This window comes from Pelophylax lessonae, assembly GCF_965119305.1.
Source record: "Pelophylax lessonae genome assembly, chromosome: 5".
NCBI lineage: Eukaryota > Metazoa > Chordata > Amphibia > Anura > Ranidae > Pelophylax > Pelophylax lessonae.
The window spans coordinates 216,100,302-216,114,813 of NC_138772.1; the positions used below are offsets into that span (position 1 = coordinate 216,100,302).

General features: G+C 42.4%; 1 protein-coding gene across 2 annotated transcripts in view; it reads right to left on the reverse strand.

Moving 5' to 3' along the window:
• GOLGA4 (golgin A4) overlaps window positions 1-14,512 on the reverse strand; it is a 205,438-nt gene that overhangs the window by 49,808 nt on the left and 141,118 nt on the right. For both annotated transcript variants that reach the window (XM_082259202.1, XM_082259201.1), the window contains exon 19: window positions 1,308-1,418. In XM_082259202.1, coding sequence (XP_082115328.1) covers window positions 1,308-1,418 — 111 coding nt within the window. The remainder of the gene's footprint in view (window positions 1-1,307; window positions 1,419-14,512) is intronic.

The window sequence follows — 14,512 nt, forward strand, 5'->3', positions numbered from 1 at the left end:
TATGCCATTCCATCCCAATCATTTACAAGCCATTGGACAGTCGACTATCTTTTTTACACATTTTTTCAACATTTAGTGAAGATATATCTCTATATATATATATATATATATATATATATATATATATATATGTGTGTGTGTGTGTGTGTGTGTGTGCGTGCATGTATGTATGTATGAGTGACAGGTCCAGAAAGGAGAGTCCAGCAGTTGGTATGTGTTTTTTAATGTCTTGTCATTTTAATGTGGATTTTATTTATATTGATTAAAGATAGCGATTGTTTTTTGCATATCAATGGAATATGTGCACACATTCTTTATCTGGTTTCCCACATATTAGGGTTAATGTATGTAGCCTATAGCCCAACCAATATTTTTATTTTTGTATATGAAATACAGTGGTAGAATAAAGGGGGAGGTTGAGCTTGCATCCATAGTAGCTGGGGTGTATGTGTGTGGTGGATATTAGAGTGGAGGAGTTCCCTTCCGATTAGCAGTGGGTAAACTGGCTGAGTACCTTGTATGATTCTAGTTTGGGGTGGTGCAATGCTATATAAGAACCGACAGAGAGCGGAGCTGGCACAATGATGGGAGACAGCTTCGGAGAAGAACCGGGTCATCTGCGGTCATCTGCGGAGAAGACTGGAGGAAAATTTTTAATAAAGGACTTGTCAAAACCGTCTCTTGTTTTTATTTACACTGCACTGACTTTTTTTGAGGTGGATGGGTACCCCATATGCATTCACATGGGGGGGGGATTGAGGCCAGGACCTGGGGGCCCGCTCTCTCGTGCCCACCCCCCCCCCTTTTCTGACCTGCTGGGTTGCGTGCTCGGATAAGGGTGATGTATAGATTTTGGGGGGGGGCCCACGCCTTTTCTTTTGCCATGGGGTTCCCCTTCAAGATCCTTGGAGCACAAGTTGCACCACAAGTCTGATCATGATGACCCGACTTGGATGAGACTTCCATTTCAAATCAATAAGTTGAAAGTTGGATCAGTTAGGCAACCAGTGATTTGAATAGAGGCAGAAAAACTCTGCTAAAAACTAACGCGGCTAAAGGCACATTAATGCCAATGTAAAAAGCCCGTTTTTATAGCAGCATTTCCCGGCGTTGGCAGTGCCTTTTCAGCTCATTTTTTCTAAAACCTCCTGTGCATTAAGCCTTACTGTTTGTGTTCTTTCAGTAATTTAACTTAAATGTTATTAATTGTTCATTATCAAAGTTTCTGTATCAGCTGTAAATAACTTATCCATGGCTGTACATAATGTAATTGATTATGCACATTGCACATACTGTGTATTGTTTACCTCTGCATCCTTAGCGGCCTCCTCCTCTTGCCTCTTGGATAACTCTTCCTGTAATTGCAACAGCTTTTCCTGTAGTTCTGTCACTTTTCCCGTCATTTCTTCTTCTCTTGTCTAGAAGATATAGGTGTTATACAGATTATACAGTAATGTTCAGCTGCTTATTTTTTAAGGCATGCTGATTAAAGTGGAACTTTAGTCAGAAAATTAAGTCCTGCTAGATCACTTCAAGCTGACTCAGTTTGCAGGTATAGCTATGTAAAACATAAAAAATATGTGCCTATACAGTGTAAAATCCAGTAATACACTGCCTCAGCCTGCTCTGAATGTCCTCAGTTGCTGTCATTTTAGGCACTGTGCTGAATTAGTAGAGGCCGATGTGCTCTGGGTTTCTGCATAATGGCAACCTCCAGCAAGAAGAAACAAGAACAGGACTGGAGGCAATTTACAACACACACACATTTTGGTGGCTTAATTAATAATGTGGAATGCATGTTTCTTATAAAATAACATTACTTTTTATTATTTACTTTGGGAAGAGTTCCACTTTAAGCATTTGTTAAAACGTGGAAAACATTTTAAAGAGACTCTGTCACAAAAAGAATATTGAACTCAAAGTCCCCTGCACCTTGCCAATGCACAGTGTCTTTCTCCAACCACTATATCACTGCTGAGCATTGTAGTGACATAAGGTGTAGAAGGAAGGAGGCACAGTGAGCGTTGAGGGCACAGGGAATTCCTATAGAGCAGTGATGGCGAACCTTGGTACCCCAGATGTTTTGGAACTACATTTCCCATGACGCTCAACTACACTGCAGAGTGCATGAGCAACAGGGGAAATGTAGTTCCAAACATCTGGGGTGCCAAGGTTTGCCATCACTGCTATAGAGGCTGTATCGTTGGGAAGGAGGAGGAAGAGACATGGGCTACCAGAGAGAAGAGTATAATGGCTCTTCGTTTGCAGGGTATTGTGGGTATGACTTCTGTAGAGACTCTTTAAAATGTATTATCCACAAGAGACATTTAAAAAAAAAAAAAATGAAAACAGAACATAAAACCACAGCAAGGGAAATAGATATTTTATGGTTGAATATAATTTTTATTCAGAAACTGCATAAAATATAACAAAAGACACAATAGTTGTAAGGTGAAAAAGGAACTAATAATTCCCCACTTATAAGAAAGCAGGACATGCATCAGACCAGATGGAAATAGAAATTTTAAATCTAAACTTAAAGGTGGCTTAAAAAATGTAGAGGAAGTTTATTTGCCGAAGTGATGGACACTAAATATCGAGCCAACTTTATGAAGTACAGTTACACTATCAAAAAGGCCTCCCCCCACAACCACTATACCAGGCTTTAATTTTCTTCAGCACCAGCCTTTGGAAAGTAGGATAGGTACCACACTGCTCTGACAGAACACAGTCGTGGCCTATCAAGCACAGGTTCCTTTGATACATGACACGAATGACATGCTTCCAGAAGCTAGGATGTCCAAAGTGACAGCAGGGACAACATGTATTATAGTACAGGCACATTGGCAGCACACAGCTAGACACTAGGGTTTAGGACAGAACGTGCAATAAAAAAAGATGAGAGGCATTGGCACCATTACTTAAAGAAACAGCAAGTCTACAGTCATCTGTGTCCACAAAAAAATTATCACCTAGCTTTTTAAGAATAATGAAAAAAAAAAAAAATGTAAAAACGTATCTACAGGGTCCCATTTCAAAGATCAACTACGCAATAATTACTATGTTCTTCAATTCTGGCACATCTTTACTGAGAAAATTTTAAAGCACCTTACAACACAGAAAGAGCCACAAGTTGGTTAAAGTTATCAGCACTGAAAATATTGGTGTAAAACCGAAGAGGAGGCTTCCAACATAAATACTTTTATAAGTCCTCCTACCATCAGCTGATGAAATAATTTCCTGATCCTAAACACGGCCATAGATGGAGCATTTCACCATAAGAAAATTGATTGGTTCTCCCATCAATAGTTATCAATCATCCTAGGTACATTCAGCCTGCCCGTATATGGTTTGAATCTTGGCCAGTTCCTGCTGAATAGGCCGAGATTCAACCGTCTATGGACCACTTAAAGTTTGTTTGCTAAAGTGTCAGTGCATCCCTACTGCTGTATTCTTCTCATGGCATTAAAAATTATTATTCTCTGGTATTAAAATTATAATTTTTTAAAATTAAATTTGAAGTGATTTCCCAGAGATAAATACCACTTTTCTTCAAATAAATTCTTTCAAATAAATGTTTATGTACATGTTAACTAAGATCTAAAAAGTGTATAAAAAAAGTGGACTATCAAATTGTAGAAAGTAAACATCAAACAATATCAATATGCTTTACCAGGAAAGTACATAAGGAAAGATATTGGACTATAAAAAAATAGTAAGAGTTTTTATCTATAGAATTATCAGTGTTGTAAGAAAATTGGATGAAACGTCACATCATGCACACCCAAGGTACCTCTTGAGCAACCAGAAGTAAACTATTCCAATGAATGGAGTACAGCCTTATGTGACTGGTAAACATTCTTTTCAATTCCTGAAAGGCACATTTTGCAATTCAACATTTTTGCATGCAACTGAATTATGGCAATTAACAGTATCTATTTCAAGAGTTAAAAAAGAAAGACATTCCCCTCTGGGTGATCTATATACATTGCAAGGATTTGAACAAACTTTGTGGCAGATTCCTATCTGTTGTTATTCTGAAGGAATAGCTGTTTGTCAGCAGCTGCACCAGCAGGGATCTAATGAGTAAAGTGGCAGGGTCTACATCCCTTTAGACAGGATTTCCCTTTTAGTGTAAAAATTACATTTTCGTTGCAGGGGATGCAAAAATATCAACTTGTGTCTTGTCTAGTGCAGACTTCTGCAAAAATCAATAAGCCAATCACACAAGCAGGAAATTACATTTCTGGGGGTGGGGGGTGTTCTGTACACCATCGGTGTACAGAATGCCCCCAGGTAGCCATATTGCATTTTACAGAAGATTACAGTGCTGCAGATTGAAAAGGAAAGGGAATTTTAAATAACATTCAATCAAAATAGGACTTGTGTCCCAGTTATATATGGTGTATATATATATATATATATTTTTTTTTTTTTTCAGTTTTTAATTACTTTTTTTATACGAAAGTGGAGTTCCCTTTAAGGAATGCCCTTTAAACATGCTAACAATGGCAAACTGTGGGCTGGAAAATTATAATCTGGCTATGTTTGATGAATAAATAATGTGTAAAATGCAGGCTTTAAAGCTGTAAAGTGCTTTTCTATGTGCACTGAGCCGTAGTGGTGCTGTATGAATTTTTAGCGAGAGCTACAAAATACTCTTTTTTGTGCACAGCACTGAAAGCTATATAGCCTTAGTCCACTGCTCTTCAAATAATTTCAAACTAATATTCTGCTGATTTAACCTGATAAATCCATAGGGTTCAACTAAATTCTCCCTTTGCAATGGTACCGGACGGACTTATATAATCTCAAAGCAGTAATAGTTGTACAACTACATTTTTGGAGATTCTTAAAAGAGAATTCCATACGGTTTACCTTTTATATAACCACTATCAGCAGCTCATAAACATTATGACCTAGCTAAAGTAAATCTTTCTAAATCTGCCAATTCATATATAGATTTCTTTCATTCAGCCTGCAGGATATTCGGTTTAGGCATTCTGACCCCTGGCTTTCAGGATACCCAAGCCATGGCATTTTTTTTTTTTTTTTTTATGCCTTGGCTCTGCTCTTTACTTTTTTATCTGTATTTTCACTGTATATTTTATATATTAGTGGCGCACCAAAATTTCGGCAACCAATATTTTCGGCCGAAAATGGGTTAACGACGCCCCAAATTAATGGCAGCTAATAGCTGTAAGAAGTGAGCCCTTCACTTCCCTGTCAGGCGGGTATCTCCGCCAGTGCAGGGCACTTTATTGTGAGCTACACTGGTTGCTAGGATGGCCAGCCGACTGGCGTCTAGCAACCAGTGACGTTGGAGGAGAGGACCCAGCAGAGGAGGATCCTCCTCGTCCTCCTCAATGCCTATTGCAGAATGGCTCCACCCACCTCTTCCCTTCATGTGCTCTGGTGCTGCCGCTGCGGAGGAAGGTAATCTGGCTGTCTGCTGTGTTCATTCTCTCTCTCCCTTCATGTGCTCTGGTGCTGCCACTGAGGAAGAAGGTAATCTGGCTGTCTGCTGTGTTCTCTCTCTCTCATGATTTGTTGTGTTTGTTATACAGAGTTTGGGCCAGGTTTACTTTAAACCACAAGTAATAATTCTATAAAAGACAGGAGTTGTCTTGGAAGAAAATAACCCCATTAAGTGTCACTATATAGCAATATTAATAAAAACCTCTGATTATGTCTACTGAATGTCATTGTCTGTGATAAAATAACTTTATGGCTTCATCACTTGTTTATGGGAATGTTTGTTTTTATGGTGATTGCACAAGTGTAATCTGTATTGCTTAGTCTCTGTAGAGACACTCATAATTAAATACTTTTACAAAACAGCCTGAAAATGCAATTTAATACAAGAGACAGTTTTAATCTTGCCCATGCAATTGTTGCCTGTCCTAAACAATCCCTCCTCTTATGGGATCCACTGGAGTCCAACTGACGTAGGTATGCACAACACAATCCTGCGATTCTGCGACACCAACACTGCCAGCAGGTCCATAAACACAAACCTTCCACTCAACTCAACATTCTTGTTAATGGTGGAAACTTACTGTAATACAGGGAAAATATATGCCTGATAAAGTCTTCATAAAAACTTCAAACCCACTGCTGGCAAAACACCTTGTTAGTATGCACAGACACATGTCTGTTTGATAAAATAATTTGGGGGAAAAAAGTCATTTTCTGTTTTTGGCCAAGGGCATCCTGAATTTTCGGTTTCTGTTTCGGCCCAGAATTTTCATTTCGGTGCATCCCAGTACATATACAAACTTCATTTTACAATGAAACATTTAATGCATGGCAAAAGATTCCTAGAACGCTACCTGTTAATAAAGAAGCAGCATAGCAGTATAAACAGGCTTCAAGGGTAATTTAGGTGTGATCTACACAAATACTTTGGTAAGTTATAAATATTCTTGCTTTTCTATGCCTCAAATGTGATAGAGGTGCAATGTATATATGAAAGAAGAGACTGTAAAACGGAAATTTAAAAACTAAAATAAAGTTTAGTGGACGTGCATCACATCACCTCTTACTGCCCAAAGTGTAACTCCACTTTTGCAGCCAAATTGGGATAAAGAGCATAACTTAAAAAATAAATAAAGACAGCTGGTTACCTTTTTTAGTTCCCGTTTACACTAAGGCGACCTGTGAGGCGACCTGGTCGCCTCACAGGTCGCTGTAGGTCGCCTTCCATAGGGAAGCTGCGGACCCGTTCTAATAGGAGCGACACAAGTCGCTCCGACTTAGAAAAAGGGTCCGGAGCTTCTTTGGGGCGACCCGGAGCAACCGTCATAGACTTCAATGTTATGAAGTCCGTGGCGGCCGCTCCGAAGTCGCGGCACGCTGCTCGCACCGCGACCTCGGAGGTCGCCCCCCCCCCCCCCAAGTCGGATCGCCCCAGTGTGAACGGGGCCTAAGTGCTTTTTACTTGCTTAAAAAACCCTAAGGCTCTTGCTGCTTTGGATGAACATAAATTAGATTTAAACACTGTCTGTCCTAACAAAGGGTCAAAACTTTAGAAACAACCCTCTTGCGTTTGTGTGGGGACTAAGACACTGTGAAACTTAAAAGAAATGCTTAGAATCTGCCACTCTCCTCAAAAACATCCAAAAGAAAATAAATACAGTATTTTTCTAAAAAAAAAAATAAAAAAATTTCAGTATGTTGTGTGAATGGGAACACAAACATACACTGATCAGCCATAAAATGACAATTGACAGAAAAAACTGGATTTTGGACTTACCGTAAAATCCTTTTCTCTGAAGTTCATTGACAGACGCAGCTCCATATTCTTCTTAACCATTGGGTTATGCTGCCCCCTACAGGAGTAGGACACTAGGCAGGAAAAATCTTTACCACGCCTATGGGGCAGTCCCTGAAGGCATAACCCCACTCACTCTGCTGTAGGATTCAGTTTTGTTCCAAGCAGTGTCAGAAGTAAAAAACCCCAACCTACTCAGAAATAGAGGGGCGGGTGCTGCGTTGGTCAATGAACTTCCGAGAAAAGGATTTTACGGTTAAGTCAAAAATCCAGTTTTATGAGCAAGGTGAGGTAAAGTGGCGCTGCCTAATTCTAAGTGGTAGGTGAAAACTGAAAATCCCTCATTAACCACTTAAGCCCCGGAGGATTTGGCTGCTAAAGGACCAGGGGTTTTTTTGCGATTTTTTACTGCGTGACTTTAACGGACAATTGCGCGGTCGTGCGACGCTGTACCTAAACGAATTTGACGTCCTTTTTTTCCCACAAACAGAGCTTTCTTTTGGTGGTATTTGATCACCTGTGCGATTTTTTGATCACGCGCTATAAACAAAAAAAGAGCGTAAATTTTGCAAAAATAACAATATTTTTCACATTTTTTTATATGAAATTCCCCAAAAAAAAAAGTAAAAATCAAAATTTTTTAACATTTTTCGGCCAATTTGTTTTATGCTACCTATGTTTGGTAAAAAAAAATCGCAAAAAGCGTATTTTGATTGGTTTGCGCAAAAGTTATCGCGTTTACTAACAAAGAGAAAGATTTTTGTCATTTTTGGTGTTTTTTTTTTTAACGCGTAATGGCGGCGATCTGCGATTTTTTTTTCGGTACTGCGACATTGCGGCGGACAGATCGGACCCTTGACTGACATTTTTGACACTTTTGGGGTTACCAGTGACATTACTGCAGTAATCAGTGCTATACATATGCACTGTTACTGCAAAAATGACACTGGCAGGGAAGGGGTTAACTTTATTGGACAGGGAGGGGTTAAGTGTGTCCTAGGGGCGTGCTTTCTACTGTGTAGGGACATTGCTATTGGTGTAAAAGCAAAGATCAACCGTTCTACATAGTAGAACGGTCAGATCTTTACTTTTACACAGGGAGAACTGACAGGCAGCTTGTTTACACAAGCTGCTCTGTCTTTCTCCCTTCACAGGAGCGATCGCAGTGTGACTGGCGGACATCGAGTCCGCCGGTCACACGCACTGACTTGCCTGTGAACGAGCCGCGGCGGGCGCGCGCCTCGGCGGGCGCGCGCCCGCTCGCTATAGGCTCGCAAGTCAGTGACAGGCGAGTGACGTACCGATACGTCACTCTGCCTGGCCGGGGCTGACCGCCGCAGTATATAGTCGTGCGGCGGTCGGCAACCGGTTAAAGTGCTGTAGTGTTAACTAATGTATAAATACTCAGTGTAAAAAACAACTGCAAAATTAATATACAAATGCTCTCCTCAGTTAGAGTGTTATAAAGTGTTTGAGTGCAATCAATAAATAAATAATTATTGTGCTGGTGAAGAAAAAAAGTTTGTTTGAAAGCACACTTGATATAGTGTGTGCCTTGACTATACAAGTAGTGATCCGTGCAATAAATATTGTAATAAATAAATAAAAATCAATAAAAATCCAATCTGTGCTATTAAAAAATAAATACAACAATAAAATAGTGCTCATGCAGTGAAATAATAGTCCCAAAAAAAACAAATCAACAGTCCTTTTGTTGCTGGATAGATCCGTGGTGTGTAAAAAAAATATATATTCAGTAATCGGTGGAAAAAACGGCTATTCAGCTGCTAGTAAGGTGATTCCAATACTTTAAGGGTGGTGTGAGTGAGTGATGGGTGAGACACACAGGTGCACCCCTCCAATTGCTCCCGCACTCACCGGAGGTATGTACCCCTACAGGGGTAAAAAGCCTTATTGCAGCGTTGTCTGTAAGGCTCCTGGGGATGGGGGGAGGGGGATGTCCCCCTTTAGCCAGATAATAGGATCTCCTCTTATGTTCAGTCGATGATGATATGTAAGGAAGAAGTACTAATATAGTGATGTACCGTTAAAAAGAGCTTTATTGCAGAAAAATGAAAGTCAGGTACTCACATAAAATCAATGGTAACCGGCATCCAAAGCAGTAGGGGCCGCGAGTCCCTCGTTGGCGGCCGCTTCCGGGACGCTGTGCGAGTCAGCGACCGGATCTGCGTTGCAGTGGGGCGGAAATGACGTAATCGCACACGACGCGTTTCGTCAGAGCTGACGTCATCAGGTGCGACGTCAGCTCTGACGAAACGTGTCGTGCGCGTTTACGTCATTTCCGCCCCACTGCAACGCAGATCCGGTCGCTGACTCGCACAGCGTCCCGGAAGCGGCCGCCAACGAGGGACTCGCGGCCCCTACTGCTTTGGATGCCTGTTACCATTGATTTTATGTGAGTACCTGACTTTCATTTTTCTGCAATAAAGCTCTTTTTAACGGTACATCACTATATTTGTACTTCTTCCTTACATATCATCATCGACTGAACATAAGAGGAGATCCTATTATCTGGCTAAAGGGGGACATCCCCCCCCTCCTCCAGGAGCCTTACAGACAACGCTGCAATAAGGCTTGTTACCCCTGTAGGGGTACATACCTCCGGTGAGTGCGGGAGCAATTGGAGGGGTGCACCTGTGTGTCTCACCCATCACTCACACCACCCTTAAAGTATTGGAATCACCTTACTAGCACCTTAATAGCCGTTTTTTCCACCGATTACTGAATATATATTTTTTTTACACACCACGGATCTATCCAGCAACAAAAGGACTTCTGATTTGGTTTTTTTGGGACTATTATTTCACTGCATGAGCACTATTTTATTGTTGTATTTATTTTTTAATAGCACAGATTGGATTTTTATTGATTTTTATTTATTTATTACAATATTTATTGCACGGATCACTACTTGTATAGTCAAGGCACACACTATATCAAGTGTGCTTTCAAACAAACTTTTTTTCTTCACCGGCACAATAATTATTTATTTATTGATTGCACTCAAACACTTTATAACACTCTAACTGAGGAGAGCATTTGTATATTAATTTTGCAGTTGTTTTTTACACTGAGTATTTATACATTAGTTAACACTACAGCACTTTAATTAGGGATTCTCAGTTTTCACCTACCACTAAGAATTAGGCAGCGCCACTTTACCTCACCTTGCTCATATATCTAGATATAGCCTTCTGGCCATATTTTGAGGTAGGCTGCAGCCTTCTACTTCGTCCACAAGCGCGGAATCTTTTATTTCTAAAAATCCAGTTTTCTCCATCGTTCATTGACAGACGCAGCTCCATATTCTTAACCATTGGGATGTCCCAAAGCAGTAGGTAAAACAACGCACAGAACTTAATTCCCCAAAGGCTAAACTTAGCCAACCAGGTAACATGGAGCTCAATCAGGAACAAATGGAGCTCACCTAGAAACAACATAGACCCTCAAAGAGAAAAAAATGCTCTTTTTAACAGCAGCCCGCAAAACCTTGCGGCCAAAAGAAGCATCTGAGGATGCAAACACATCTACTTTGAAGGATTTAGTTAACCACTTTAAGACCAAGCCTATTTTTGACACTTGGTGTTTACAAGCTAAAATCTGCTTTTTTTTTTGCTAGAAAACTACTTAGAACCCTCAAACATTATATATATATATATATTTTTTTTAGCAGAGACCCTAGAAAATAAAATGGAGATTGTTGCAATATTTTATATCACACCGTATTTGCCCAGCGGTCTTCCAAATGCAATTTTTTTTTAGAAAAAAAAATCACTTTTTTGAATTAAAAAATAAGAAAACAGTAAAGTTAGCCCAATTTTTTTCCATAATGTGAAAGATAATGTTACGCTAAGTAAATAGATACCCAACATGTCATGCTTCAAAATTGCGCACGCTCGCGTAATGGCAACAAACTTTGGTGCTTAAAAATCCCATTTTAAAAATTTCTACAGGTTACCGGCTTAGAGTTACAGAGGAGGTGTAGGGCTCAAATTATTGCTCTCGCTCTAACGATCGCGACAATACCTTTGAACACCGTTTACATATGTGGGCGGGGCTTACGTATGCGTTCGCTTCTGCGAGCAAGCTAACGGGAACAGGGCGCTCTAATTTTTATTTTTTTCCCCTATTTATTTTATTTATTATTTTTACACAGATTTAAAAAAAAATTAAAATTTGATCATTTTTATTCCTATTACAAGGAATGTAAACATCCCTTGTAATAGAAATAGCCATGGCAGGATCTCTTTATTGTGAGATCTGGGGGTCAAAAAATCCTCAACAGACCTCACAAGTACACAAAAAAAAAAAAAAACGGCTCTTTAAGCAGGTTGCTAGGCAAGGACATTTGACGTCGCTCCGGTCCTCCAAGACCATGTCTAAGAGGAACCGGGAGCGGATCATTTTCCCCCCCTGCCGGCGGGTCCGGTAAGCGGGGGAAAGGACCGGGACGCGGAGGGAGGGGCACCTCTTCCACCGCACCGCAAGGGTGATCCTGCAGTGAATCTGCCACTGGGACCACCTTTACCTGAAAGCCGATCGCCCGCCGTTTTCAAAAATACCGGGGTTATGGCAGCTATCTGCTGTCATAACCCCCATATTTAGCGTCAAAGGACCGACGTAAATCGACAACGGGCGGTAAGTGGTTAACGTGCATACAGAAGACCAAATTGCCACCTTGCAAACTTGTAAAACCCCAAGAGGCACTCAGCGCCCTAGCAGAATGCGCCTTCACAGGGAAAAGTGGAACCTGACCCTTAAAAGAATACGCTGATGTCCAGCGTAAATAGGGAGGTGCAGATATGCATCCTCGATATCGATAGAGACCAAAAAGTCCCCTATGTGTAGGAAAGCCACTAATGTGCGAATGAACTCCATTCAAAACTTCTGTACCCGCACAAAGCGATTCAGAGCCTTGAGGTACAGAATTGGCCACACTTTCCCTCCTTACCTGGGAACAGTAAACAGATTTGAATAAAACCCATGAAAGCGTTCCCAAGAGGGAACCTGGCACAATCACCCTTGGCAAAAGCAGATCTTGTACCGTCTCTCGTAGATCCCTTAACCATACTGAAGATAGGCTTAGATTGGACAGGAAGAATCTGAACTCGATATTGTAACCCGTTCGGAGCAGCTCGTGGGCCCATTTGTCCTGAATCAAGGAGGTCCCTGGTTCCGAACAGAAAATCAAGACGATCCCCCACCCCAGATATGGGTGAGGGCGTCCCTTCATGCAGACAGAAATTTGTCCGCAGATCTGGAGGGGCATGTTCTCGACTTACCCGACCACGTCTTCTTGGAACCCCCAGATGAGCTAAATGGCTTAGGTCCTTTCTCCTGCGTGCCGAAGGCTAAAAAAAAAGGACCCCGTCTATTACGCAGTGACTTTCCCTGAGCGGATAGAGGAAGAAGAGTACTCTTACCACCTGTGAGTCCTTTGATCAGTTCAACCAACAAAGACCCAAAAAGGTGGTCCCCGTAAAGGGGAGATCTGATAGAGCATTTTTAAAAGCCTGGTCCGCAGACCAGCTTTTAAGCCACACCATGCGTGGGATCCATTTTTGCCTTTAGAACAACTCCACTGACTCGCGCCAATTTTGGCACAGTAGGTGGAAAAAGGGAGTACCTTTGCTGCTTTTAGGGGATCTACGTGCCCCGAGGGGACCAGCACCACCCATGCTAAAAATATTCTGCACCGATACAATCAATGCATCCACCAGCGCCCTTGCATGTGCATGTGCAGTAAAAAAAGGAATCATCCTCACAGCAGAGCACCAGAAGTGCGTGGACGCAGACCCAGTAGAGTCGCTATAAGCTAAGCTCACCCTGAGAACATACCAAGCAGGGGAGGTCGCTGACCAAAGTCCTGCAAGGAGTCTTCGGCTAAAGTTCCACAAAAAGACCCCTATTAGACCTAAGGGTCGGCCACCATAAATTACAAAGATTACATTTTAAAAATGTTATTACATATAAAGGACATGGGGGTATTCTGTGACGCTGACAGAATACCCCCACACATCATCGCCCCCACGGCGGGACCGCCGTGAGCTCTGTCAGCTTGATCAGCAGCTCAGACAATCTGATCAGTCGCCTGGACAGCTGGGTCAGTCACTCAGACAGCCAGCTCCGTCAGCCGCAAGTAGGCCGCAAGCCGCAGCCTCGATTTTTAGCCCGATCCAGCCGCGTGAGGCATCCGCCGGTCAGCTTGGTCAGACACCTCATCTTGGTTAGCTCGGTCAGCTCCCTGGACAGCCACGAATAGGCCGCAAAGCCGCGGACTAAATTTTTGGCCTGACCAAGACACGTGAGGTACAGATCCCTGGATGCAGGAACATCTGCTCCCCTCTAAGCCTATAACCATCACAAGGAGCCCAAAGGACATCCCTGCCCCAGTCACTAACCCCCAAGGGAGCCGGGAAAGATTCCCCAGTGTGTCCTGGATAGCCCGGGTCATCAACAACCACATCCACCCCCCCCCCCTTACTGGAGCAAGTGGCAAAGCCAGCTTCTATCTAACCCCGGGGGGGGGGGCATGGGGGTAGGTTGGGGCCAAAAGACCACTGTGACCGTTAGATGGGCTGGGGGAAATGGAAGGGAACCCGGAGGTCCGACCATCCCAAGGAGAGGCCCATGTCCACCCCGAGACCGCAAGAGCTATGGGGGGGACACTAGTCACAATACCAATGACAATCGGATGGGCGCCACTCTGGACAGACTGTCTCTCCACTCGGGGTGGGGGTGCTGACGGCCAAGGGGCACGCTGCGACTCAGGCCAAACTAGGTCGTGTGCATCCCGGCGAGGTGTTTCACTTGTGGGCCAGCCTTCATCCAATGGGGCTCTATCATGGCGAGGCCTAGGGCGGGGCTATAACCTGCACACTCTCGCTGGCCGGACTGGGAGACCTTAAGGATCTAGGATATCCAGTCTTCAACCCAGTCCTGCTGTTGATTACAGTTCTCTCAGGAACATAACTAGCTAAAAAATTCAAATTTTAACAACGGTTCCCTTTAAAATAAAAAAACAAGCTAGGACCGAAGTCCCAGCCGGGAACTAGGTCCTACTCCTAAACTAGGCAAAAAAAACCTGGATCCTATAGCAGAGTGATTGAGTGTATCCCTTCAGGAACTGCCCCATAGGCGTGGTAAAGTTTTTTCCTGCCTAGTGTCCTACTCCTGTAGGAGACAGCATAACCAATGGTCAAGAAGATATGGAGCTGC